This window comes from Phoenix dactylifera, chromosome 14 (genome assembly GCF_051530095.1).
Source record: "Phoenix dactylifera cultivar Ajwa chromosome 14, Ajwa_hap1_PhDact_Kaust_v1.1, whole genome shotgun sequence".
Classification (NCBI taxonomy): Eukaryota; Viridiplantae; Streptophyta; class Magnoliopsida; order Arecales; family Arecaceae; genus Phoenix; species Phoenix dactylifera.
Window position 1 is genome coordinate 19995750 of NC_143203.1, and position 25594 is coordinate 20021343.

The 25594-nt window shown below is 47.6% G+C and overlaps 1 protein-coding gene and 1 long non-coding RNA gene across 2 annotated transcripts; one reads left to right on the top strand and one right to left on the bottom strand.

The window, feature by feature from the left end:
- Positions 1-1054: 1054 nt before the first annotated feature.
- LOC103723214 (protein LURP-one-related 8-like) lies at positions 1055-3870 on the bottom strand. Its single transcript, XM_008814066.5, has 3 exons — positions 3484-3870; positions 1472-1708; positions 1055-1302 (listed from the first exon to the last, which is right to left on the bottom strand). The coding sequence occupies exons 1-3, from the start codon at positions 3775-3777 to the stop codon at positions 1174-1176; spliced, it is 660 nt and encodes a 219-aa protein (XP_008812288.4). The 5' UTR covers positions 3778-3870; the 3' UTR covers positions 1055-1173.
- A 17148-nt stretch (positions 3871-21018) lies between these two features.
- Positions 21019-24155, top strand: LOC149751387 (uncharacterized). The gene is made up of 2 exons (XR_016398271.1): positions 21019-21480; positions 23918-24155. It is a non-coding gene; the product is annotated as an uncharacterized LOC149751387 (long non-coding RNA).
- The last annotated feature ends 1439 nt before the right edge of the window (positions 24156-25594 follow it).

Sequence of the window (25594 nt, forward strand, 5' to 3'; positions counted from 1 at the left end):
GTTGCCTATGAAACAATTAATAGACTGAAGCTTGCCAATAAATAGCATATATCTAATTCGATGCGAGAATTTTTCTAAATTTTTCTATATGTATATAATGACCAGTGGATCCGATAAATCATGAATTAGGGACTATGATTTGAGTTTGTGCTCGCTAAGAGGACGAAGAGATAGTAGAGTATCTAGCATGGCCTGGAGGGAGCCATGTTAGAAATAGATTGCGTTGTCAAAGAAAACAGATCACAAAGAATTATTTCTATGGTTAATGAATATGTTAGGACTAGGACTTCAAATAAAGTTCATCTCATTTTTGCGGTGGGATGGTGCTTCAGGCAAAACATGTATTCAGAGAGGCCAATGGGGCCATAAAAATCATTCCAGAAACCATCTTTGGGTGAAAGAGGCGGACTTGTCTAGTGCTCTTCACGGTGTGTTGCTTTTTGATTTTTTTGACTATATCTATACACCTTATATATGATATTACTATTCAACCATCACATCCCTTCTCAGACAAGAGAAGGGATCTTCTGTGCTTGAAAAGACCCGGTTAATTCCATCATGGAGGTCTTCCTCCTCTTCTCAGACAAGAGTGGAAGAAAGGGAACGGGGTTGAGAGAAAGAAAAAGCAAAAAGGTAGAGAAAAAGATAAAAAGGTTGTCCTCTACATTTGTCACCTCATAAGGCTTTAGGGGACTTTTTCACTCACATCTGAAATCCCTCACGTTATTAACATTTTTCTCTCGCCATCGTAGGATAAGAATCTAGAATTGGCTTCGTCATTGCCTCATGGGAATCCTAGACTATTAGATGCCATGTGTTTCTCATGGTGCTGGTGTCCAACGCTTACATAGTGAATAAGAGTACCTGAGAGATTCAAACACCTTAAATGGTTTCCATGCCAAGCTTCTATGTTGCTTGCTTTCCACTTGCACTTGTGAGTTTCAAGGTTTTCGAACCCAATTCATAAAAATGAGAATGCATTACCTTTCTTTCGTCAATTACATCAGTTGGTGCGACCAAAGTCTTGGGGTGCTTCTAGGCCTTGTCAACTCATGTTTCAATTAATTATTTGAAACTGCACAAAATATCTCAAGGCGATCATGCTGTTGGCTCTTGTCTAATGGCAATTGCGAACAAGGGAATTAAACCACTATATACATTTGGAGGTCTCAATCATCTCATCGAATTGATGATCATGACCATAGCCATTGCGATAGCTTGATCCATCCAGGGCTGCACCCTCAGGGTTAGAACATCTTTATCGAGTAATGTCTTCGTGGAAGCACCATATTTTCTTCTAACCTACCAAGCAGATATAATGCTTCGCCAAATCAACCCATCTAAATCGGTCCAAGAAACATCGGCTAACAATTTAAAAGTAATCTAGGTGAGATGGCTAGGTGTGAGCAATTTTTCTTGTTGGAAATTGTTACATGTGAAAAGAAAGTTTTGCTAGTATATGTAGTGTTACCTCGGCGACAAGTGGTGCATTAGCAGCAGCCTCATAAATCTTGGACCATTCGTTTTGCCGAGACCAGCACATTCTGTAACCTAATGGCTCCATTCCTCTTGTGCGTACCATTGATACCGTGCAACTAGGAGTGCCCAATTCCTTTGTGGCCTTAAATAGGGGCCTCTGATGTCCAACCATACCTAGACCATCTTTATCACCCTTGTAGGCCTCCCAACTCTCCATTAAGTTTAAAATCTGTGGAAGCATCAAATTTCACATATAAACAAAACTTGACCTTGATGACAAAGTTTTGCATGCCTCCTTATGCAAAACTCAACTTGTAATTTAAAAAAATGGCATAAGTATAACAGATGCAAGAGCTAAAATTGTACATCAGGATGTGTCATCCATTAGAGTTGCCTCGAAATACAAGTATCACAAACCCCTCGTTAATTATTAGTATTAGTGACGCTATTAATATTGTATCTGACATGCTCCATTCTAAAATATGCATTGTGGAGCAATGTTGAAAGGGTTGTCAATTTTGTGCATGAACTGGCCTCTTCTAGTGGACTAATTGGCATGGACCAACTAATATCTACAGATCGATAATTATGATGCTAGCAATAAAGAGAAAAACTTGCAACTACAAAATTAGTATACAACTTTCCTCTTCTACCATTGGATATAAAAGAATATGATACACACATAAGAGAAAATTAAAACTGCTTGCTAGACTCTAAAATTTTATTCCAAAAAATTTGGTTCTGTTCTAACAGTTGTCAAGGATTGGTAAGCCTAACTTGTCCAAAAATGGCAAAAGTTATATTTATGAATAAAATTATGCTATGAGTTTTGCCAATTTTTGTTTAGCTCTATTTTCAAAATAACTTTTGAATGATAATTTTGTATCCATAAAAAATAGAAATTGAGCATAAAAAAGTCTTTATGCCAAGAAATGATTTATGACAACTTCTTGGAAAAGCTATGCTTGTCATAAAACTTATTGCATATCTTATGCCTACTCTGTACCTGAACAAAATGCAATCTTAGAATCTCACATATATCATCGAACATGTGGTAGGCCTAATTAAACAAATATATCGTTATCGTAATAAATTAACTTGTCAATCACTCTGCTATTTTAGGATTCTCTTAATTCTTAATGGAACTTTGCAAAACATATGTATTGTAAGAAAGGAAACTAAATTAGTGAAAAACTGCAAGGATATTAATGTTGGAGACCACATCTGTATGGAAATTCTGTTATTTCTTGCTTTTATTTTTACTATTTTTTGTTTGAAAGCGATCGATAAATCTTTGCTATCAAAGCTCTAAAGATTTTATAAATGATTTAAGAAAACAAAAGATTTGACGGTCAATATTTGTACATTGTAATTTAGTTATTTTTTGAATTTTTTAAAATATAACAAAAAACAAAAGCAATAGCAATACATACAGATCGACATCAAAATAATGGGCAAATCTTATTTGCTTTCCACCTATATAGCTCTTATTCCTATAAAACTTGAAATATTATATTATACATGACTGATTATGCATGATATTAGTTAAATCGAAATGATAATTTCAATAATTCCTCAAGAAAAAGACCGTTTCAGTGTACAGATGCATTATTTCTATTGTTTCCATTTTGTTATCAAACTTTTTTTTGGTTTGTTTTCTTATTTGCCTGGTTTCATCTTATATCACTAAAATTTTGTCTTGGAAGAAAAGCAGAACCAGTTCAATTCAAGTTTCTTAAGAATTTCTTTTGCCAATATAAACCAGATACCTATTGAATAATTGATAAAACTTAGGTTGCAATCATCTATCTTTTTTTCTTCTCTCTCTCTTTCTCTTCTTCTTCTTCTTCTTCTTATTCTTTCTACTTTAATATTGCCTTCATTGATCCCACCTGGACTAAAAATATAATAGAGAACATCCAAGGAGCATGCAGCAGATGAGGAATTATCATGAATTGTATAAAAAGAGTTGGAATGGTTCCCATGAGATAATTTTCTCTTCACCTTTCGACACCGCCGGATGGTGAGGAGGACGTTCCCAGCTCGGTCCATGAGCACTGTCTCCTGCCTCCAATTATGCGCATAGTTATCAACCCGGAAAACCATCCGACCATCGGAGTCATCGAAGACGGTGTAGCCATGGCCATTGAAGAGCAGCGACCTGCACCACACTGTCAGCTGGACCGGATATGGAGAGCACAGCTCCGGGAAGACTCCTCTCGGAGATCCGGCCGGTTCTCCGGCGCCAATATTGCTCCAATCCTCCATTGGAGCCTCCTTGCCTTCGGAAGTCTCCATGGTAGTGGAAGGGCTTTCAGGTTTGGAAGACTTCTCCTTGGTTTGAGAGAGAGAGAGAGAGACAGGAAGACTTTTGTTAGCTGTGTAAAGTTTGTATGGTGTATAGGCTTTGGAACGGTGTAACGTCGGGAGCAATGACGTTTTTTAGGGGCTTTCCCTGCCGTGCCTTCGCACGTTCAAATCCATCTACGCATGCACGGCCTGTCCTTGCCAACTTATATCAATGCGATTGAAGCAACGGTCGTCATATCATATTTCCAGTATCACAAATTAAAAGTGTTATTTCTCTACTAATATTTTCATACGTATGCAAGGGCAAATGCCTAAGCATATCATGGACTTTCAAATATAGTTTTCATCATTGTACCATTCACAAAAAAAAAAAAAATTGGAAGGCCGGTAAAGCTGCAAACTGAATAGCTTCATATGTAACCGACCACTCTGAGGGAGCTCAGAGCTGCCTAAAGCGCTTCTTTTTTTTTTTTGATTTTTTGGATGTATTCATACTAAAAATATATGAGTTATTCACTATAGAAAATATATATATATATATATATATATATATATATATATATATATATATATATTGTAATCCAAGAACTTTGCCGTGCTTGTTTTCATTTGCACTTGCAAGTAGAAGATAGTTTATATTTTAAGGAGAATTAGCACTCCGTTCTTACATTTAATTTTCAGTCTGTATATACTTATAGAAGATTCGCATAAATTCATACCCTTATATCTGGATGTACATGGTAATATGTAATTATGTATACATTGGGACATAAATATGTAGGATCTGAAATGTTGAAAGGGCCAGCAATTGAATACATCTCTATTTTAATTCCCCAACGTATACCAGACGCTAGAGTTTGAAGAGTAAACTTGGATTATTGGTTTGCTGGAGATTGAATCCTCTAACGACAAACCAACCTCCGAGGGCTACTGAAAATGGTCAGAAGTGAAGGTTGATCAGCCTCCATTGCTGACTTCTATCTAGTCTCATACTAATGCTCGACATTGATCGAACGGCCATGACGGCATCGATCGTAACGTGTACAAGGGAAACATTTGATGGAGTTCAAAGCTTATGGACGACTGATCTTCTAGTTGTCGTCTCCAACATTCAGTGCTTCTAATGTTTCAGCTCATTCCTTACGTCTTCACGTTTCTCTGATGCCACACCTGTTTTTCATGCCAAACAACATACGGAAGTAATGCCTTCAAACTGTGGAAACTTTTAGGACGATGAGCAAATCAACAAATAGACAGTATATATATTTGATGTAAGACAGTGGATATTTGTATGATTTGTGAGATATTATGGGCTGAAAGAAGAGTGAGGAATCTGGATTCCTTTTTCTACGCAGCCACAGAGAGCTAGAAAAGGACAGAACTCGGGGGGTGATATGAATGGTTCCAACTTCTTTCTTAATCACTCCATTTTGGCATACGATGGTCATGCTTCCTCGAACGAAAATACTTGCCACCAAGGTGGTCGCATGGTGGTAAGAAGGTTTGAACTCCATCCGAGTTGTCCGGGTTTGAAACACGCAGGTGTTGATTAAATCAGAGGACCGCATGCCCCACGCTTGGATGGCTCTATGTGGATATGCTTTTCTTCAATCAGTACTAAGATGGCGTACTCACACGTAGATGGCTCAGTGAGGTTTCCCACGGGTTAGGAAAGGCACGCGGAAACTTGCGACTCGCATCGAATATTTCCTAATGGAAGGAGGGGTCTAGTGGGGGCTACTATGCGGGTGGGATTCTGCCCCTCCCCCTCTTCTCCTATTTTCTACCAAAAAACAAAAAAAAAAAAAGAGGAAAATACTGTGCCTGCATAATTTCTTATGAGCTCCCAATCATGCATTAATTGCGTATGCAAAACGCATAAAACCCATAAAATAATCATGTTGTTATTCTTTCTTTTCTTTCTTTGGTTTTTTTTTTTAACTAGTTATGAATCATACATGTTGTAATGAAGATGAATGAAGCTAAACACCATGAAATAAATATAAATATTATTTTGTTAAAATAATCATCATTGCTCATCACTGTACATATAACACTTCACAAACATGACATAAGTTATTACATCAATAATAAATTACAAAGAAAGTATACATATTTGTTGAGAAACAAAGATAGCATAAACAATATCTCACATTTTAGAGAACTAGCATATATAAGTGTAAATTCTTATTGGAAAAAATCTAATCCAAGATAATGAGATAATGACCGTCGTAAAGTATTCCTTTTTGACTTAGAACTTTCCAGAGAACCATATGAATTGCATGGCGTTTCATTGGTCAATCCGATGAAAATTGTTTTCTAGATGTTCTTTCTTTAATTTTAGATTAGTCAAATTTTATAACGCATTTGAGTATTATTTCAGTGGTTTCCAATGGAATCAAAACTGCTCATCAAATGCTCATTGTTTTTAAAGAAATCATATGCATCACACATGCTAGCTAATGTTTTATTCATTTTGAGACAATGAGAATATTATACTGCCGTTGCTTTCTAAACTAATAATCCCCTACATCATGCATTCTAATTATGTGGTATAAACCTTAATGAGATTGCAGTTGTCCATCAAGAACGCATTGCTAGAGGTTATTGCTATTATTTGTGGATAAAATTTGAAAATTAATTGTAAAAATATTGATGAAATTAATGATATAAAAATCACGATTAAAAATATGTTGCCTGGAATTGAGGCATATAGAATACATTACCCTAAGAACAAATATTTCCCCATCCTATGGAGATCTGACGATGTCATGCCTAAGGTACTACAAACTCAACTTAATTTAAAGCCTTGCATCACAAACATAATTATATGAAGGTGTGACCTAAAAAACTTCCTACGGTTGCCCACAAATAAAATAAAAGCAAAAGATCAACAAACTCGAAGTTTTATATCACAAGCACAATCGCAGGAATGTGTGACCCAAAAAAATTTCTTGAATCCCAGATACAAAAATAACAACAAATGGTAGAAATCGAGAGAAAAAATCTTACTTTAGGACCAGCCTAGCTTATATTCATCCCTATGCCTGGCATAACCAATCGGCAATGGACTCTGTTGCTGGAAATTGGACCCGGGGGCCGCCGCGAAGCCGGGGAAGGAGGAGCTCCGCTGCTGCAGGGGGCGGACGGCGGTGCGCCGGCCGGCTGCGTCCTCCGCTGCGGGGGGGGTGTGCAAGTCCTGCAAGGAAAACCGGTGGCCGGGCTCCCCGGCGCCGGCCCTCCGATGCCTAAGTCAGAGGGGGCAAGTATGTGGAGAGAGCAGGGAAGAGAGTATATGGAGAAGACAGCAAGAACATTTGGATAAGATAAAGAAGACGAAGAGGATGATGTCCTCAATTGTGTCTGTGCTTCCCGGCGGGTTCAATCCCGGGGATCTGTTTCCGTTTTTCTCTCTTGGTTCTCCCAAGTTCCCTTTTATAGGAGGGGATTACGTTACCTGGGAGGTAACCGGGGGATTTGTCCCTGTCTGTGATAATTGGGCACGATTTGGCCCATTTATGGCATAGTGGAGAACGGGGCCGAATCAGACCGGAACCAGGGAGTTGTCATGGTCGATCGGACCTGTTGGAGTGGTTGAACCACCGGCCGTAGCGGGCCTGGGGTCTGTGGATGGTAAGTGCATTTATTACCGAATGAACCGGCGGTCAGGTAGAGCCATGCGCTCTGATGGTTCAGTGATCCGGAGATCGTCTCGGGCCGTGTTCATTAAATGCCTGAGTGCATCGGAGACTTGAGGGAGTCTCATGCATTAATGGCAGGTCGTGCCGAACGCCTGCGGAGATCTTATGCCTTGATGGCTTGGAGATGGTGGCAGGTCGCAAGCCGTAGGAGTTGTCAAGTCCCTTGGACTTTAGGCGGAGGTTGAACATTTGGTTAAGGCATCGGCTCGGCAAGGGTGCCGAGCCGAGCTGGTCGCCCAATGGGGCGCCCTGTGGCGGGGCTGCTTTGAGCACTCCTGGTCGGCGCCCTTTAGGCGAGCACCTTCTAGCAGAGCGCCTCGGCGCCGTCTTTGGTCGGCACTTTCTAACCGAGCAGCTTATTTTGGTTGGGCACCTCTTGGCGCGCACTCTGGTCGGCGCCTTCTAGTCAAGCGCCTTCTTGGTCGGCATCCTTTGGCCGAGCAGCTTTCTGGTCGGCGATCTTTGGCCGAGCAGCTCTCCGTTCGGCACTCTTTGGCCGAGCAACTTTCCGGCTGGCGCTCTTCGGCCGAGCGCCTCCGTGAATGTATGGCTTGGGGTTCTTCCCCCAACACTACCCCCCGACTTCCGAGCTCCAGTTGGCCATCAGCTGGAGCGCGGGAAGTAGCTTTAATTGGGTCATTACGAATTCCGAAAATTTCGATTTACTGCGCGTTTTGAGTTATCGAACGCTTCGAGGTGCCTTTAATAGGCGGCGTCTCTTCTTTCCCGAAGAGCCTCATTATTGGGACACCTTTTGCGAAGCGTCCTCGCGTCGTGGGCTCATGATGGGGCCGCACGATCTTCGATTGCGGACGCCTTTCCGCGCGATCCGATGGGGCGCTTTAGTGTCCGAAGCGCTAGCCCTAATTAAATGCGTCGTTCTGTCTTTTGGATCGACACGCGTCGCCATCTAAACAGGACACAGCGTTTTTCTCGCTAATCTGGGCCGTTGGGGAGGTCTATTTAAACTCTCCCTGGCTCCTTGTCCTCTTTCTATTGCCTTCTGCTTCCAACTTTCCTTCCAGTCTTCCTCAGACCGAAGTTCCTTCTCTCCGGCGTTTCCCTCAGGTCCCTCTTCTTTTTGATTTCTCTCTCTTGCAATGGGCTCTTTGCCTAGCGAAGTAGTATCCACCATGAGTGCCCTGGAGGTCGAGATGACCGAAGAGTGGTTTTTCCCTCTTCACGGGTTCCGTTTGGAACCCGCCAGGCGAAGGGATCGGGTAACCGATCCTCCGGTAGGCCGGATCGGAGTGCACTCGGAGTCACTCTGGGCCGGCCTCCGATTCCCTCTCCACAGCTTTGTGAATGAGTTGCTGGCGGTATGCCAGTTGGTTCCGGCGCAACTCACTCCAAACGCTTGGAGGACAGTGATGGGTTTCCTGTCACTGTGTTTACTGCAGGGGATTCCTACTTCTGTCAACGTCTTCCGGCGACTTTTTATTTTTAAGTCGAACCCGGGAGACGGGGAGTGGCTCTACATCGCCCTTCGGGCGGGTCGGCCACTCTTTCAAGGTGCTCCTTCGTCCATTCATGGCTGGAAGGAGAAATTCTTCTTCCTTGGTTCTGCACAGTCCTGGGGGTTTGACCCCAGGTGGAGGCCGGCCCAGCTTAAATCCATCAACAGGCTCCCCCAGCTTTCTCCGCGTGAGCAGGAGATCTTTGACACCATCCGCAGCCTTGGGGACGGGATTTTGCTGAATGGCCTCATTAGCGAGGACGCCCTGGTGAACGTGGGCTTGAGCTCGGCACGTCCTCAGGGTAAGGATAGTTACAGCAACTTCTTATTTCCTTATTGTTCTAATGTTCTAATTTTGCTTATCTTTGCAGACATCGCAAAAATGGTGACCAAGAGCGAAGTCCTTTACGCCCGCTTCCAGAAGAGGGCAGCTGAGCTCTCGGGGGAGCCTGCGGAGCCGAGGAAGAAGCAGAAGGTCTCGGCAACCTCGACTCTCTCGGCGGCAGTGGTGGCCGAGGCGGGCTCTTCCCGCCCTACACATCCCGAGGCGGGGCCTTCTCGCCCCGCTATCTCCGAGGCGGGGCCTTCTCAGCCCGCGCGCCCTGAGGCTGATCGGAGAGAGGGCGCGGGCTCCGGGGGCTCGGGCTCCAGAACCCCGATGGCGCCCCCATGCCCGGTGCCCTTGATGCAAGTCCCTGGTCGGCAGGACGCTCCAGTTGCCGACCAGGGGAGGAGTTCAGCGGGTCCCGTGCTTGCACGCCCCGCTGTAGTTGTGCGGCGGTTAGACCAGCCGCTCGCCCGACCCCAGCCCCTTAGCTCCCAGCCGGGGAGCGGTCAAGGAGCCTCGGGGTCGGCTCCACCTAGGCCAGATGGCGCTGGCCTCCCGGGCCCTTTGAGCTCGGAAGAACGGGTGCCCTTCGCACCCACCTGGTCGGTGTTCGAGGGCGATTCGGCCCTCGAAAACCCGCGAGTGGCGCGCGAAGTTTTTCGGCTCGCGCTGCTCCCGGCCGACCGGGCCATAATGCAGTCCATGAGCTACAACGCTTTTATGGACGCTACGCGCTGCAACTCTGTCCGGGTAAGCAAAATTTTTCGCCTGAGTAATCTGTATTGTTTTTCTACTAGCGGCGTCTTATGTTTTCCTTTTCTTCTTTACAGTATTTGCACGAGACGGAGATGCTGATGCACCTAGTTCAAGAATACCGGGAGAAAGCCCGGAGGTGCCAGCGCGGCTATGAGGAGGCCCAGAGAAGGTACATGGCCGCCGAGGCGAAGTACCAAGCCTCCGAAGAGAAGTACCAGGCCTCTGAGGCCGAACAACGGGTGCTCCAAGAGAAGGTCGGAGCATCCGATGAAAGGATTCGAGCTCTGACCGCCGAGCTCGATGAAGAGAAGGGCGCGCACGCATTGGCAAGGTCCGAGCTGCGCGCCGCGGAGGCTCGATTGGCTAAGGCCGAGCAGGCGTTGGCCTCCCGCGAGCAGGAGGTGGGAAATGCCCGCCTCCGACATTCGGAGCTCGAGCAGGAGCTGAGGGGCCTCGAGCGGAGAGCCGCTTACCACGAGGCCCGGGAGATAGAGGCCCGGGAGAACGCCCAAAACGCAGTGAAGCTCTTCCGTGAGTCGGAAGAGTTTCACGAACTCATGGCTGAGGAGGGCGTGAACGGGCTGATCCAAGGCTTCCGGGATTTCCGCAATCAGTTGCGGCGGCTTCTCCCAGATTTTGATGTTAACCTGCTCCAGCCGGGAGCAGGGAGGGCGGAGGCAGAAGCAGAGACCCCGGAGGCGGAGGCAGAAACTTCGGGGGCCGAGGCGGCCGCAGCTATCCCCGAAGTGACCGAGGTTGCCCCCGAGGTCGCCCCCGAGGTTACTCCTATTGCCGCCGAGGCCATCGAAGAGGTCCCGGCAGCCGAGCCAACCACTCCTAGTACTGCCGAGGCCGAGGTGGTCGAGCTTGAGCCTCCGATGTAATTTTTGTTATTTCTTGTAAAATCGGGATGGCTTCCCATACTTGTGAGGGCCAAACCCGGATTTTGTACTTAGCCTACGGGCCTTTTTGAAATGAATATTCATTTCTTTTTTTGAAAACTCTGTCGTCGTAGCCTAAGTTTTTCTGCTCGGATCCGTTTTAGGTTCCGAGGATATGGGCTCTAGGGCCTCAGCTTTTCCCGCCACAGGGTTTTGAGTTAGAGTTTGGCTTGCCGAGCTCCATTGCTTGGTTCTTCGACTAATGGTATAGCAACGCTTGTGCTTATACCAAGGGTTTGGGCTCGGAACGTTTTTCCGAGCCTAGTCCAGAATTCGACTAAGCCCTAGGGCGGTCGTTAGGACTTGGGACTTCTTAATGCGGCGAATTTCGAATCCGAGCCTCGGGTTGCCGGGGCGAACCGGATTCTTTTCTGCATACCCGTCAGCCCGTGACGGGGATTCACCGGACTTGCAACAATGTGTCGGTGTCATGAGCACTTCTTTGCCGAGGCGATCGAAGACGCTCCTCTGTTCGGTGTCCGCCTTTTGAGGACATCGGCAGAGAAATCCAATAATAGGTAATGTAATGTAAAGACATTTAATAAATAGGTACCTTGTACCGTGTGCGTCCTGGCGCCGAGGCGACTGAAGACGCTTCTCTGCTCGGACTCCGTTCTTGGAGGGCGTCGACAGAGAAATCCAATAATAGGTAATGTAAAGACATTAAATAAATAGGTACCTTGTACCGTGTGCGTCCTGGCGCCGAGGCGACTGAAGACGCTTTTCTGCTCGGACTCCGTTCTTGGAGGGCGTCGACAGAAATCCAACAATAGGTAATGTAAAGACATTAAATAAATAGGTACCTTGTACCGTGTGCGTCCTGGCGCCGAGGCGACTGAAGACGCTTTTCTGCTCGGACTCCGTTCTTGGAGGGCGTCGACAGAAATCCAACAATAGGTAATGTAAAGACATTAAATAAATAGGTACCTTGTACCGTGTGCGTCCTGGCGCCGAGGCGACTGAAGACGCTTCTCTGCTCGGACTCCGTTCTTGAAGGGCGTCGACAGAGAAATCCAATAATAGGTAACGTAATTTAAAGACATTTAATAAATAGGTACCTTGTACCGTGTGCGTCCTGGCGCCGAGGCGACTGAAGACGCTTCTCTGCTCGGACTCCGTTCTTGGAGGGCGTCGACAGAGAAATCCAATAATAGGTAATGTAAAAACATTAAATAAATGGGTACCTTGTACCGTGTGCATCCAGGCGCCGAGGCGACTGAAGACGCTTCTCTGCTCGGACTCCGTTCTTGGAGGGCGTCGACAGAGAAATCCAATAATAGGTAATGTAAAAATATTAAATAAATGGGTACCTTGTACCGTGTGCGTCCTGGCGCCGAGGCGACTGAAGACGCTTCTCTGCTCGGACTCCGTTCTTGGAGGGCGTCGACAGAGAAATCCAATAATAGGTAATGTAAAAACATTAAATAAATGGGTACCTTGTACCGTATGCGTCCTTGCGCCGAGGCGACTGAAGACGCTTCTCTGCTCGGACTCCATTCTTGGAGGGCGTCGACAGAGAAATCCAATAATAGGTAATGTAAAAACATTAAATAAATGGGTACCTTGTACCGTGTGCGTCCTGGCGCCGAGGCGACTGAAGACGCTTTTCTGCTCGGACTCCGTTCTTGGAAGGCGTCGACAGAAATCTAACAATAGGTAATGTAAAGACATTAAATAAATGGGTACCTTGTACCGTATGCGTCCTTGCGCCGAGGCGACTGAAGACGCTTCTCTGCTCGGACTCCGTTCTTGGAGGGCGTCGACAGAGAAATCCAATAATAGGTAATGTAAAAACATTAAATAAATGGGTACCTTGTACCGCATGCGTCCTTGCGCCGAGGCGACTGAAGACGCTTCTCTGCTCGGACTCCGTTCTTGGAGGGCGTCGACAGAGATCCATCGATGAAGGAACGAGCCGAGCTCGTTGGTTGAAGCTGGTAAAGAATGAGCCGAGCTCGTTTGGCCAATAAAGACAACATCCAACGTATCGGGGCATCCCGATGAACCGGGGCATCTCGACGTCTCGAGGCATCCCGGCCGAGGTCGGGGTAGGAGCACGAGCCGAGCTCGTCCGGTCAGAGGACCGCTATTCAACAATCGATGGAGCACGAGCCGAGCTCGTCCGGTCAGAGAGGACCGCTACTCAATAATCGATGGAGCACGAGCCGAGCTCGTCCGGTCAGAGAGGACCGCTACTCAATAAATGGAGCACGAGCCGAGCTCGTCCGGTCAGAGAGGACCGCTACTCAATAATCGATGGAGCACGAGCCGAGCTCGTCCGGTCAGAGAGGACCGCTACTCAATAATCGATGGAGCACGAGCCGAGCTCGTCCGGTCAGAGAGGACCGCTACTCAATAATCGATGGAGCACGAGCCGAGCTCGTCCGATCAGAGAGGACCGCTACTCAATAAATGGAGTACGAGCCGAGCTCGTCCGGTCAGAGAGGACCGCTACTCAATAATCGATGGAGCACGAGCCGAGCTCGTCCGGTCAGAGAGGACCGCTACTCAATAATCGATGGAGCACGAGCCGAGCTCGTCCGGTCAGAGAGGACCGCTACTCAATAAATGGAGCACGAGCCGAGCTCGTCCGGTCAGAGAGGACCGCTACTCAATAATCGATGGAGCACGAGCCGAGCTCGTCCGGTCAGAGAGGACCGCTACTCAATAGTCGATGGAGCACGAGCCGAGCTCGTCCGGTCAGAGAGGACCGCTACTCATGTCTCGACGCCTCGAGCTTCCCGGTAACCGGGGCATCCCGACGTCTCGGGGCATCCTGACCGTGGCCAGGATAGGAGAACGAGCCGAGCTCGTTGATGGAGGGCGCACCATAAACTCATGGACATGTTCAGGGAGTCCACGCAGGTACTCCATCATCCCGAGGTATCAGGGCATCCCAACCGTGGTTAGGGAAGAAGAATAAACCTGATGCCATGAGATAATCAAGAAAATTGGTGAGCTCGGAATAAGTTCGCAAACCATCAGTTTATCGTGAAATGAAATTCATAGAGTGAAATTCATAGAATGAAATTTAATGGTTGAATAATGAGGGACCCCTTAGGGTTCTACTGGTGGTACACGCGGAGATTTTCAGAGCTCCAGCTCCGCGGAATGGGAGTCCCATCTAGAGACTCCAATTGATAAGCTCCGGGTCGGCGAATGCGCGTGACTCGGTATGGTCCCTCCCAATTCGGGGCCAGCTTCCCTCGCTCAGTTGGTCGGGAGGTTTCAGCTCTTCTTAGGACAAGGTCCCCTGGTCTGAAAGATTTGACTTTGACCCTGGCGTTGTAGTACTAAGCTGTCTTTTGTTGGTACCTTGCCATACGCACTCGGGCGACCTCCCTTGTTTCCTCGATCAGGTCGAGGTTGCCTCTGAGCTGCGAAGAGTTGGAGCTAGCATCGTGGTGCTCGACTCTCGGAGAGGGGAGCCCAATCTCTAGTGGAATGACGGCCTCCGTCCCATATGTCAGGTTGAAGGGAGTCTCGCCGGTGGCGACGCGGAACGTAGTCCGGTAAGCCCACAGGACATTGTATAAGTCTTCGACCCATTGTCCTTTGGATTTGTCGAGCCTGGTTTTGAGACCCTGCAAAATAGTACGATTTGTTACCTCGGTTTCTCCGTTTGTCTGAGGATGCGCGACCGAGGTGAAGCGGTGGTCAATGCCAAGCTCGGAGCAGAACTCTCTGAAATGGATGTTGTCGAACTGGCGACCGTTGTCAGAGATAAGGATGCGGGGGAGCCCAAATCTGCAAATGATGGACTTCCAAACGAAATCCCGCATCTTCTGCTCGGTGATCCGGGCGAGGGGCTCAGCTTCCACCCACTTAGTGAAGTAGTCGATGGAGACGACCAGGAACTTCCTTTGCCCGGTGGCCAGAGGAAATGGCCCGAGGATGTCAATTCCCCACTGGGCAAAAGGCCAAGGGGAGCTGATAGAAGTCAAAGGAGCCGAGGGCCGGCGCTGAACATTGGCGTTCCTTTGGCACCGGTCGCATCTTTGGACGAAATCCATAGCATCCTTCTGGAGTGTCGGCCAATAATATCCTTGGCGCAGAATTTTATGGGCCAAGGCTCGTCCTCCCAGATGGTTTCCACAAATTCCTTCGTGGACTTCGCGCAGGGCATAATTAGCTTCCGTTGGGCGAAGGCATCTGAGAAGGGGAGAGGTGAAGGATTTCCGATAGAGCTTTTCCTCGTATAGTATGTATCGGGTGGCGAGGCGCTTGATTCGGCGAGCCTCTCGTACGTCGGCAGGGAGGGTTTCGTCTTGCAGATAGCTGATGAATCCATCCATCCAGCTTGGCTCGAGCTCGGTGCAGAGGGTCTGCTCGGGCTCGTCTATGCTGGGCTTTTGGAGATATTCCAGGACTGCCTCTTTGGGAAGCTCGCTCATGCGAGAGGACGCCAGCTTTGATAGCTGGTCGGCCCTGAGATTCTCCGACCTGGCAATATGTTGAATGTGGAAAGAGTCCAAGGTTGAGGCGAGATCCCGTACCTTCTGGAGATACTTCTGCATGGTCGGGTCTCTGGCTTCGAAGTCGCCCACAATTTGGTTGACGACGAGCTGAGAATCACTGAAGGCCTTCAAGTCCTTCACTCCTAGCTCTTTGGCTAGCTTAAGCCCAGCGACGAGCGCTTCATACTCCGCCATGTTATTGGAAGCAGGAAACTCGAGGCGCAGGGCCTGCTCGGCGACCACCCCCTCCGAGCTGGTGAGAATAAATCCTGCTCCACTACCCCCCCGAGTTTGAAGAGCCATCGACATGTAGAGCCCATGTAAAACTCGGGGTCCGCTCCAGCGGTGGCTCAGGTTCAGGCTTGACCTCATCTGGTATGGTGCACTCGGCCATAAAGTCTGCGAGTGCTTGTGCTTTGATCGCCTGTCTGGGCCGGTACTCAATGTCGAATTCCCCGAGCTCAATGGCCCATTTAGTGATCCGACCCGCACGATCTGATCTTTGCAGGATCTGCTTGATCGGCTGGTCAGTCAGCACAGCCACTGTGTGAGCTTGGAAGTAGGGTCGGAGCCTCCGAGCTGAGGTGACCAAAGCATAGGCGGTCTTCTCAAGCTTGGAGTATCGGGTCTCAGCATCCCTTAAGACCCGGCTGGTGTAATACACCGGTTTCTGAAGTTTCCCCTCCTCTCGGATCAGGACCGAGCTTACTGCTACAGGGGAGACAGCTAAATACAAGTAGAGGAGCTCACCCTGTTGAGGCTTCGTGAGTAGGGGAGGGAAAGCCAGCAGGTGCTTGAGCTCTTCAAAAGATTGCTGGCACTCGTCCGACCACAAAAAGTTCTTCGGCTTCTTGAGGGCTGCAAAGAATGGAAGGCAGCGCTCGGCCGAGCGGGAGATAAACCTCCCGAGGGCTGCCACTCGGCCCGTGAGCCGCTGTACCTCCTTGACCGTCCTGGGAGGCGTCATCCTTTGGAGGGCTCGAATCTTCTCTGGATTGGCCTCGATTCCTCGTTGTGTAATGATGAAGCCGAGGAATTTGCCGGAGGTGACCCCGAATGCACATTTAGCTGGGTTGAGCTTCATCTGGTACTTTCGGAGTGTGGAGAATGCTTCATTGAGGTCGGCTATGTGGTCTTGCGCCGCCTTGCTTTTCACCAACATGTCATCCACGTAGACCTCCATGTTTCGGCCTATTTGGTCTTTGAAGATCCGGCTGACCAGCCTTTGATAAGTCGCCCCGGCATTTTTTAGACCGAATGGCATCACTTTGTAGCAGTAGGTTCCCCCGTCGGTGATGAAGGCTGTCTTTTCCTCGTCTTCTGGCGCCATGCGGATCTGGTTATATCCGGAAAAGGCGTCCATGAATGCCAGCAGCTCGTGACCCGAGGTGGAGTCCACGAGCTGGTCTATGCTGGGAAGTGGAAAGCTGTCCTTCGGGCAGGCTTTATTCAGGTCGGTGTAGTCCACGCACATACGCCACTTTCCGCTAGCTTTTTTGATGAGGACCACATTGGCGAGCCATTCTGGGTAGGATATCTCCCGGATGAAGCCAGCTTCAAGGAGCTTACCGACCTCCTCGGCTGCTGCTCGTTGTCGTTCAGGGGCGGCGCCTCGCTTCTTTCGTCGCACGGGCTTGCAGGTCGGCTTTACCTGAAGCCGGTGGACCATGACCTCCGGGTTTATCCCCGGCATGTCTACAGGCGACCAGGCGAAGACATCCATATTGTCCCGTAGGAAGTCGACGAGGCGACTCCTCTCGTTTTCGCCAAGGCCAGAGCCGATCTGCACGGTTAGCTCGGGAAAGTTCTCTCGTAAGGAAACTTGAATTAACAACTCACCAGGTTCTACCCGCTCTTTCTGGAGGTTGACCCGTGCCTCCATAGCTTCAGTTGAGGGCTGGTCAGTCGTTGGGGCGGGCACCTCGGCTGGTCGTCTTGCCTCGTGGGTCGCTAGGTAGCATCGCCTTGCCACCATTTGGTCCCCTCGGACTTCACCGACTCCATGGCTGGTGGGGAATCGCATCAGCAGGTGGTGAGTTGAGACCGCTGCTCGGAGGGCGTTGAGTCCTGGCCTTCCAAGGATGGCGTTGTAAACCGAGGGCAGGCGTATCACAAGGAAGCTCATACCCACGGTACTTTCACGAGGGGCGAGCCCGGCTGTGACCAGAAGGTCGATCTCGCCCTCTACTGGGACTGAATCCCCAGTGAATCCAACTAGCGGAGCATTCATCCTCCGTAGCTGTTCTTTTGTCATCCCCATTTTGCAATAAGCATCAAAATACAAAACATTCGCCGAGCTTCCATTATCAACCAGGATGCGTTTTACATCAAATTTATTTATGATCATGGAGATGACCATGGCATCATCATGGGGAGTTTCGACTCCTTCTAGATCGTCATCTGAGAAGGAGATAGCTTCAGATGTGCGCGGGCGCTTCGAGGAGGCTCCTTCCCCTGAGGCTTCCCCAGCCGAGGTCCCTCCTCGGATAGTGTTGATGACGCCGGCGATGGGCCTGTTGGCATTGGAACCTTCAGGCTGTGCTGCTCCTTCGGCTGGCTTCTTCCCTTCACGCCGGCCTTGCACAAACCGATCGAGCACCCCTCGGCGAATGAGTGATTCGATCTCATTTCGGAGCTGATAACAATCCTCGGTATCATGGCCGTGATCCCGGTGAAAACGGCAATACTTCCGGAGATCACGCCGGATTCTGGTGTCTGGCTTTGGAGGGGGGAGCCGGATGCAATCCCGATTCTCAATCTCCATGAGGATTTCAGCCCGAGGAGCATTGAGGGGAGTATACTTTTCATACCTCCCTTCAGGTGCACGGGCCTGCAGTGGGAACCTCGGGCGGAGTGACCTCTGCTGCGGCGGTCCTCTCAACCGGGGTGGACTCTTCGGGCGGGGCGGATTCTTAGCTCGTCGTGGAGACGGGCTTCTGGGTCGGCCGCGCTCCTCGCGGCGCCTCTTCTTGGGGTTCTGCTCGGTCCCGCCCCGCCTGACGGCCACGGCTTCCTCAGCCTTGGCATACTTTCGGGCCCGAGCGAACATTTCTGTAAGGTCCGCTGGGAAATTCTTCTCAATCGAGAAGAGGAATCTGTAGGACCGGGCTCCAGTCTTCAGTGCCGACATGGCGATTGACTGGTCAAGCTCCCGGACTTCCCATGTTGCGGCGGTGAACCGGTCCAGATATTCCCTTAAGGACTCTCCCTCCTTTTGTTTGATGTCGAGGAGGGAGTCGGATGTCCGCCGCTGGGGCTGGCTAGCGGCGAAGTTGCCGGCAAACTGTCTGCCAAGCTGCTCAAAGGAGGAGACAGTACTTGGCTTCAGCCCGGTGAACCAAAGCCGGGCTGGTCCTCGGAGTGTCGCCGGGAAAGCTTTGCACATCATGGCTTCCGAGGCTCCTTGTAGGGCCATTAAGACCCGGTAACTCTCCAGGTGGTCAAAGGGATCAGCCTTGCCGTTGTAAGGCTCCACCTGGGGCATCTTGAACCGGAGGGGAACCGGTTCATCTTCAATCTCCTGGGAGAAGGGCGACTTCGTATTGAACTCGAAGTCGCCGTTACGTCCCGATTTTCTCCCGTGGAGTGCCTGGATTTGGCGCTCCAGTTTTTCGACCTTCTTGTCGAGTTCATCATTCTGGAGGATCGCTACAGCGGTTCCTCCGGGTGCAGGTTGCCCTGGAACCGACTCAGCTTCTGAAGGCTGTGGCCAGCCTCCGTGATCTCTGACTGGGTGCTCTCTCCAGAGGGAGGCCTGGACTTGAGAGTCCTGACCTCGAAGAGGAAGCCCGCTTGTAGGGGGCTCCGGTTGAAATGGAGCCGGGGGAGGCGGTGCTGCTGGGATGCCCCTGGGTTGCAAGCTTTGGACGGCGGTAGCCAACGCCTGCACTTGCTGCACCAGGGCATCAAACTGTTCCGGTTGAACTTGAGGTGCTGGCTCAACCGGGGGTGGTGAGTTCCGAACGGAACATTCTGGGCTTGGTGGAGGACGTCGAGAGGCGTTGGAAGCCCCTTTGCTTCTTAGCTTCATGGTAGCGAACTCGGGCCCTTCCTCTAGCGCCAACTGTTGCTGGAAATTGGACCCGGGGGCCGCCGCGAAGCCGGGGAAGGAGGAGCTCCGCTGCTGCAGGGGGCGGACGGCGGTGCGCCGGCCGGCTGCGTCCTCCGCTGCGGGAGGGTGTGCAAGTCCTGCAAGGAAAACCGGTGGCCGGGCTCCCCGGCGCCGGCCCTCCGATGCCTAAGTCAGAGGGGGCAAGTATGTGGAGAGAGCAGGGAAGAGAGTATATGGAGAAGACAGCAAGAACATTTGGATAAGATAAAGAAGACGAAGAGGATGATGTCCTCAATTGTGTCTGTGCTTCCCGGCGGGTTCAATCCCGGGGATCTGTTTCCGTTTTTCTCTCTTGGTTCTCCCAAGTTCCCTTTTATAGGAGGGGATTACGTTACCTGGGAGGTAACCGGGGGATTTGTCCCTGTCTGTGATAATTGGGCACGATTTGGCCCATTTATGGCATAGTGGAGAACGGGGCCGAATCAGACCGGAACCAGGGAGTTGTCATGGTCGATCGGACCTGTTGGAGTGGTTGAACCACCGGCCGTAGCGGGCCTGGGGTCTGTGGATGGTAAGTGCATTTATTACCGAATGAACCGGCGGTCAGGTAGAGCCATGCGCTCTGATGGTTCAGTGATCCGGAGATCGTCTCGGGCCGTGTTCATTAAATGCCTGAGTGCATCGGAGACTTGAGGGAGTCTCATGCATTAATGGCAGGTCGTGCCGAACGCCTGCGGAGATCTTATGCCTTGATGGCTTGGAGATGGTGGCAGGTCGCAAGCCGTAGGAGTTGTCAAGTCCCTTGGACTTTAGGCGGAGGTTGAACATTTGGTTAAGGCATCGGCTCGGCAAGGGTGCCGAGCCGAGCTGGTCGCCCAATGGGGCGCCCTGTGGCGGGGCTGCTTTGAGCACTCCTGGTCGGCGCCCTTTAGGCGAGCACCTTCTAGCAGAGCGCCTCGGCGCCGTCTTTGGTCGGCACTTTCTAACCGAGCAGCTTATTTTGGTTGGGCACCTCTTGGCGCGCACTCTGGTCGGCGCCTTCTAGTCAAGCGCCTTCTTGGTCGGCATCCTTTGGCCGAGCAGCTTTCTGGTCGGCGATCTTTGGCCGAGCAGCTCTCCGTTCGGCACTCTTTGGCCGAGCAACTTTCCGGCTGGCGCTCTTCGGCCGAGCGCCTCCGTGAATGTATGGCTTGGGGTTCTTCCCCCAACAGACTCGATGACTGTGTTGGCTCCTTGTGAGAAATTATATCCTACGTCAGGTATACCAGCTTGGCAGGATATGCCAAGCCAATAAAATTTCGACATATCAATTAATGTTAACATCGAATAAGATAAAAAATATATTCGGAGGCTATTGAAAGAGTGTGTTGCCTGCCAAATCGTGCATGTATACCAGGAGATGAACAGAGCTACGAATTAGATCGCCTCCTTTGCTGCTCACCACTCCGATGAGGTTGTTTGCCGCCTCCCACTTTTAGGATGTATTCTCTCTCTATTTATATATCAAAGAGAAAAAATATAAATATAAAAAGAGAGAGTTCCTCCATGTCCGAGATCGAGCGAGCGATAAAGGAAACAAAGGTGACGCCGGCAAAGACTCCGGCAGATTCTGCGTTCGGATCTCCACCGGAGAACCGTCCAATCCACCACCGGACGCAAGCCTCCTCCATCTCTGCCTCTTGCTTCTCCTCCGCCTCCCCCTCCCTATCTCCTTTCGCCGCCCACCGATTCTTCCCCTCCTCCACCATCCCCTTCTCCTGGGAGCACCTCCCCAGCGTCCCTAAAAGCCCCAAATCTCACTCCCCCACCTCCTCTTTTGCTGCCGACCCTCACATCCTACTCCTCCCTTGCCCCCGCTCCGATCCAAATCGGACGTCCTCCGCTTCGACCCCGTCACCGTCAACATCGACGCTGCCCGCCTCCGCTTCCTCCCCACCTCCGGCACTCCCAATGCCACCGCGCACCCCCTCCTCCACCGCCATCAGCTTCGTCGCCGTTCAGGTTCGCCGCCCCCATATCTTCCTCGTCGATGCGTCTTTTGTTAGTGAACCGAGTACAAAGATTATGACCTAGGAAAGAACCAAGCACTAAGATTAATCGAGTATGGCTCAGTTGATCTAGGAAAGAACCAAGCACAAAGATTAATCGAGTAAGGCTCGGTTGATTCTGAGAATATTGTTCATGAATGATCGAATGTTGAGAAGTTGAGACCCTGACCATTAGTGATCGAACGGGTGACGAAAGAAACCAAACCGCCTGTCTTGTTTCTCCGAGTGTGCATTAATGCTTCCATCACATCTCACTTCCTCCTCTCTTCTCTTCCCCATTCTATCTCGTGATCCATCTCCTTCTTTCTTTCCTACCTCCAATCACAGCAATAACATTTCTATTTCTTATCAAAATAAGAAAGAAAAAAATTAATGTCTCGCTCTCCTTCACACATGGATGCCATTCAAATAGAATATTCAACAGTGATAGTCTTTAAACTTTTCTATTGTTAAATTTTCACTGACAATTCATATGGTGGCCATGGTGCATGGAGCGAAAAAAAAAAAGAGAGTTATATATAACTATGGACTAAAATAGGGCCTGTAATTAAATTTTCATCATAAATTCTTGCAAGGATTTAGGTAGATCCTATGCCCTTTCAATCTATAGATACTTGGTTCGTTTGGAAATGTAGATGTATTTCTCAAAAGTGATTGTTTAAATTTTGTATTAGATCAGTTCTTCCACAATCATGGATGGCTGTGATTAAAGCAAGAGTTTTGATGTGAAATCGCAAACCATTTTGATGTATTTTTAATGCATGTAGATGCTTAACTAAGATTTTTGTTTTCCCATTTTGCATGCTTTTGTTTTCACTGACTCACTGTTGAAGTGCATGTCTTTCGAGTGCTTTGCAACTTTTTCTTGCTACCATTTTCATTCCTCTTAAAGATTGAATAGCCAAGGAAAATGCATTAATGATTTATTCACATGGAATATATCATGTAAAAGCCTTCCACAATAAGCAACTCAATGCATATGAATTTATAAAGAGCCTTGCTGAATTTTTGAGAGATTATCATGTTGATATCATGTGCTTCTATGATGCAATTGGAAGCTGATATAAGTCAAATGAACCTTTAGTTTAATCATTTAACATGAGGGAGTTATAAGGATTAAGTCCTAAAACCAATTTTTTGGCTCTTTGGATTCTTTTTTATTAGTGAAGTACATAATTAGTTTAATTTCATTGAGGGTCAGGACAATGGTGATTGGCTTCGCTGTCTTCTTTCCTCACTCATTCATCATTCTTCTTCTTTTGCCTTTCATGTGCCCGTAAGTGCAGCGCACCCAGTCTTCTTTTGATCTTCTGCATCACCATACCATCACCATCATCTGTGTTCTATCATTTGTCCACTCTAAATGCAACTACCAAACTTGCTGTAATATTGACATTTTAAATCCACAGTACCTATTTTTACTAGATGCTTAGTCTTTTTGAACTAACAATTTGAACATTCTATCTTCACTCGAGATAGATACAAGGAATGAAGAAAACAATTCCAGCATTGCAGTAGCCATCAAAGTACATAAGATCCAAAATTTAAGCTAGGCTCTTTGATCAAATCTTACAATCTCTAACCAGGGGGCCATACCTTTTGAATATCAACATCAACTTACATTCACAAAAGTAGAAAGGACTACCCTCATATAGTGTAGTCAATGACTGTTTAATCAAGAAAGATGATAAGAAATAATAACAAAACACCACTCTGGAATCCAAAAGACAGAATGATGTGATTGTAAAGATGAATTAATTTGATAACATAAAAAATTGCACATATCACATGAAGGTTGATTATATGGAAAGAGGGAACGATTAACTTATAGGTAAATTAATTAAAACACAGACTCAAATCTTTAAAAAAATTTGTTCTGCATTATATGAAGCCCCTACGTAAGCTAACCAAGCTGTTGCCGCTCAAAAGTAATCCAACTGGATCTCAAAAATATCAGTACATGGATTGGAGAGAGATTAAAACATCTTCAGCCTTGTCGAAGCTAATTCTTGCTCTCATGGCCTGGAAAGTCTGTTGCACCTGCAAACCATACAGTCAGTGCGCATGTTCTCTTATGACTAGAAAGACATTCCTCAGGGCTAATTAGATTTATTTGCTTCAGAAAATCTAAAGTTTTATCCTTGCACAGGATGGATTTGGGGCAAGCAGTGAACGCTTCTTGATATAATGTTTCTTACTACATTATCCTATCTCTTATTATATTTTATTTTTGAGTTGAGTAAACATTTACTGTCTTCACTCTCTGAAGTTAAAAATTTGCACTCCTAGGAGTAGCAAAATTCTTTTTCACCAGTATGTGTTTAAACATGTCAGATGTATGGGCCTGATGGAGGTTGCTTGTTTATGTTTTGGAACCATTCATGACACAGGATTGATGTAGCTGACCTCAAAACAGGTGGCATAAGGCTTTTATATTTATGGTGACTGATGGTCAACTTTGCCTTCCAATTTAAAAAGCTGTTCTAGTGTTAACCCTGTGGATGTGTTTGTAGCTTTAAGTGTTGCTTTTCTGGTTGTCCCAATCACCATGCGACTAAGTTACTATATGTAGTTTCTAAGGAATTATTTGCCATGTTGAGAAGAGCGCATATGAAGTCTTGGTGCTTCTTTGATATTTTTGCAGATTATTCTCCTCATTTCCCCCAATATAACTGATTTGAAAGAAGAGAAACTTCAGGATTTTATTATGCTGGCTGATTGTTAAAAGTTTGTTTTATAATGTTCATCTTATGTCAGAGTCGAGGGTATCCTGAATTCCTATACACTATTTCTATTTTTGTTATGGGAGCCCACTTAGCTCAGAGGTTGGAGCATCGTATTTGTAATGCGATGGTCATCAGCTCAATTCCAATAGCCTTTTTTTTTGGCTCTATCGAATTTTCCATGATCGATATTCTCTCTTTCGCTAAAAAGATTGTGAGAGAGTGATGAAAACTCTAACCCTGTCAAGGTGATTTGTATTTTGCTCCTCTTTTCTCCTTGCCTGCAAGGATTTTATTGTATTCTTTCCTCCCTTTCTAATAAAGACTGGTGGTCTGTGGCCTCCATTTTAGTCAATAAAAATTGTACATCTACATATATTCTTCATCTCAAGATGTTCATCTGAGACATTGGCAGAGTTATTGTCATGCGAGGCCCAAGTCTCTGCAATTTTGTTGAATTGAGAGGGTACAAATTTGTATTCAGAAGGTAATTTGATGAAGAGGTAGTAATTTCAGCCTACTGCTCTGACTGCTGCTGATATATTGTCTGTTCAGAAGGCAGATCTGTATACCTTGCAACCTGGTGATCATTTTACTTACAGATATGCCTGCCCTTTACTTCTGCATGTGCATCGATTTGGATGACAACGAACTGGAGATCCTTGAAATCATTCATTATTATATGAGACATTGGACCATTATTTTGTAAGTATGAGTCAGGTCTTCTAATCGTATACTCAAGGAATACATATCAAGCATAATTATGACTATATTCTTTCAAACTTTCTTACTCTTTTCGCATTTTCAGCTTTGTGAGCTGGATTTGATCTTCAATCTTCATAAAATACTTTCTTGCATCTCCTTGCACGGAGCATGTTATTTGTATCTCTTTGTTTTTCGCATCCTTTGTTGGATGAGAATCTGATTGCTGGTGAACTTCAAGAGTCGAGCAAGAGAACTGTTGCGGTATGTGTCGCCGCACAAGTGCTTACACTATGAGCGATGACAAATTATTCTCATAGTGGAAATTACAAAGGAAAAAGGAATCACGATGTTGGTTCTCTTGAATTTCTGTAAGGACAAAATAGTGTTTTTCTCAGTATCGATCATTCAAGTATCTAATTCCTTGCCATGCTGCCTTTCCTTAGTATCTCTGAATAGTAAGAAAGGGAAAATTCTTGGACCCCAATCATGCGACTCTATGATCCACATGTAACTCTGCCAATTATCAAGCACTACGGATGGAGAAGCACCGTGTTGATCAAGTAGTTAATGTGCATATTGTCACATATTTGGGAAACCAGCTGATGTTACTTGCAGGGTAATGACTGTTCTTTAGCAGGT

Bases quoted from the DNA above. Each gene is read 5' to 3' on its own strand.
- LOC103723214 (XM_008814066.5), bottom strand. From the start codon at position 3,777: ATGGAGACTTCCGAAGGCAAGGAGGCTCCAATGGAGGATTGGAGCAAT. The intron at 1,709-3,483 runs GTGAAGAGAAAA...ATGCTTCCACAG, and splicing joins CCATCCGGCGGTGTCGAAAG to ATTTTAAACTTAATGGAGAG. The intron at 1,303-1,471 runs GTAACACTACAT...TCTGCTTGGTAG, and splicing joins ATGCACCACTTGTCGCCGAG to GTTAGAAGAAAATATGGTGC.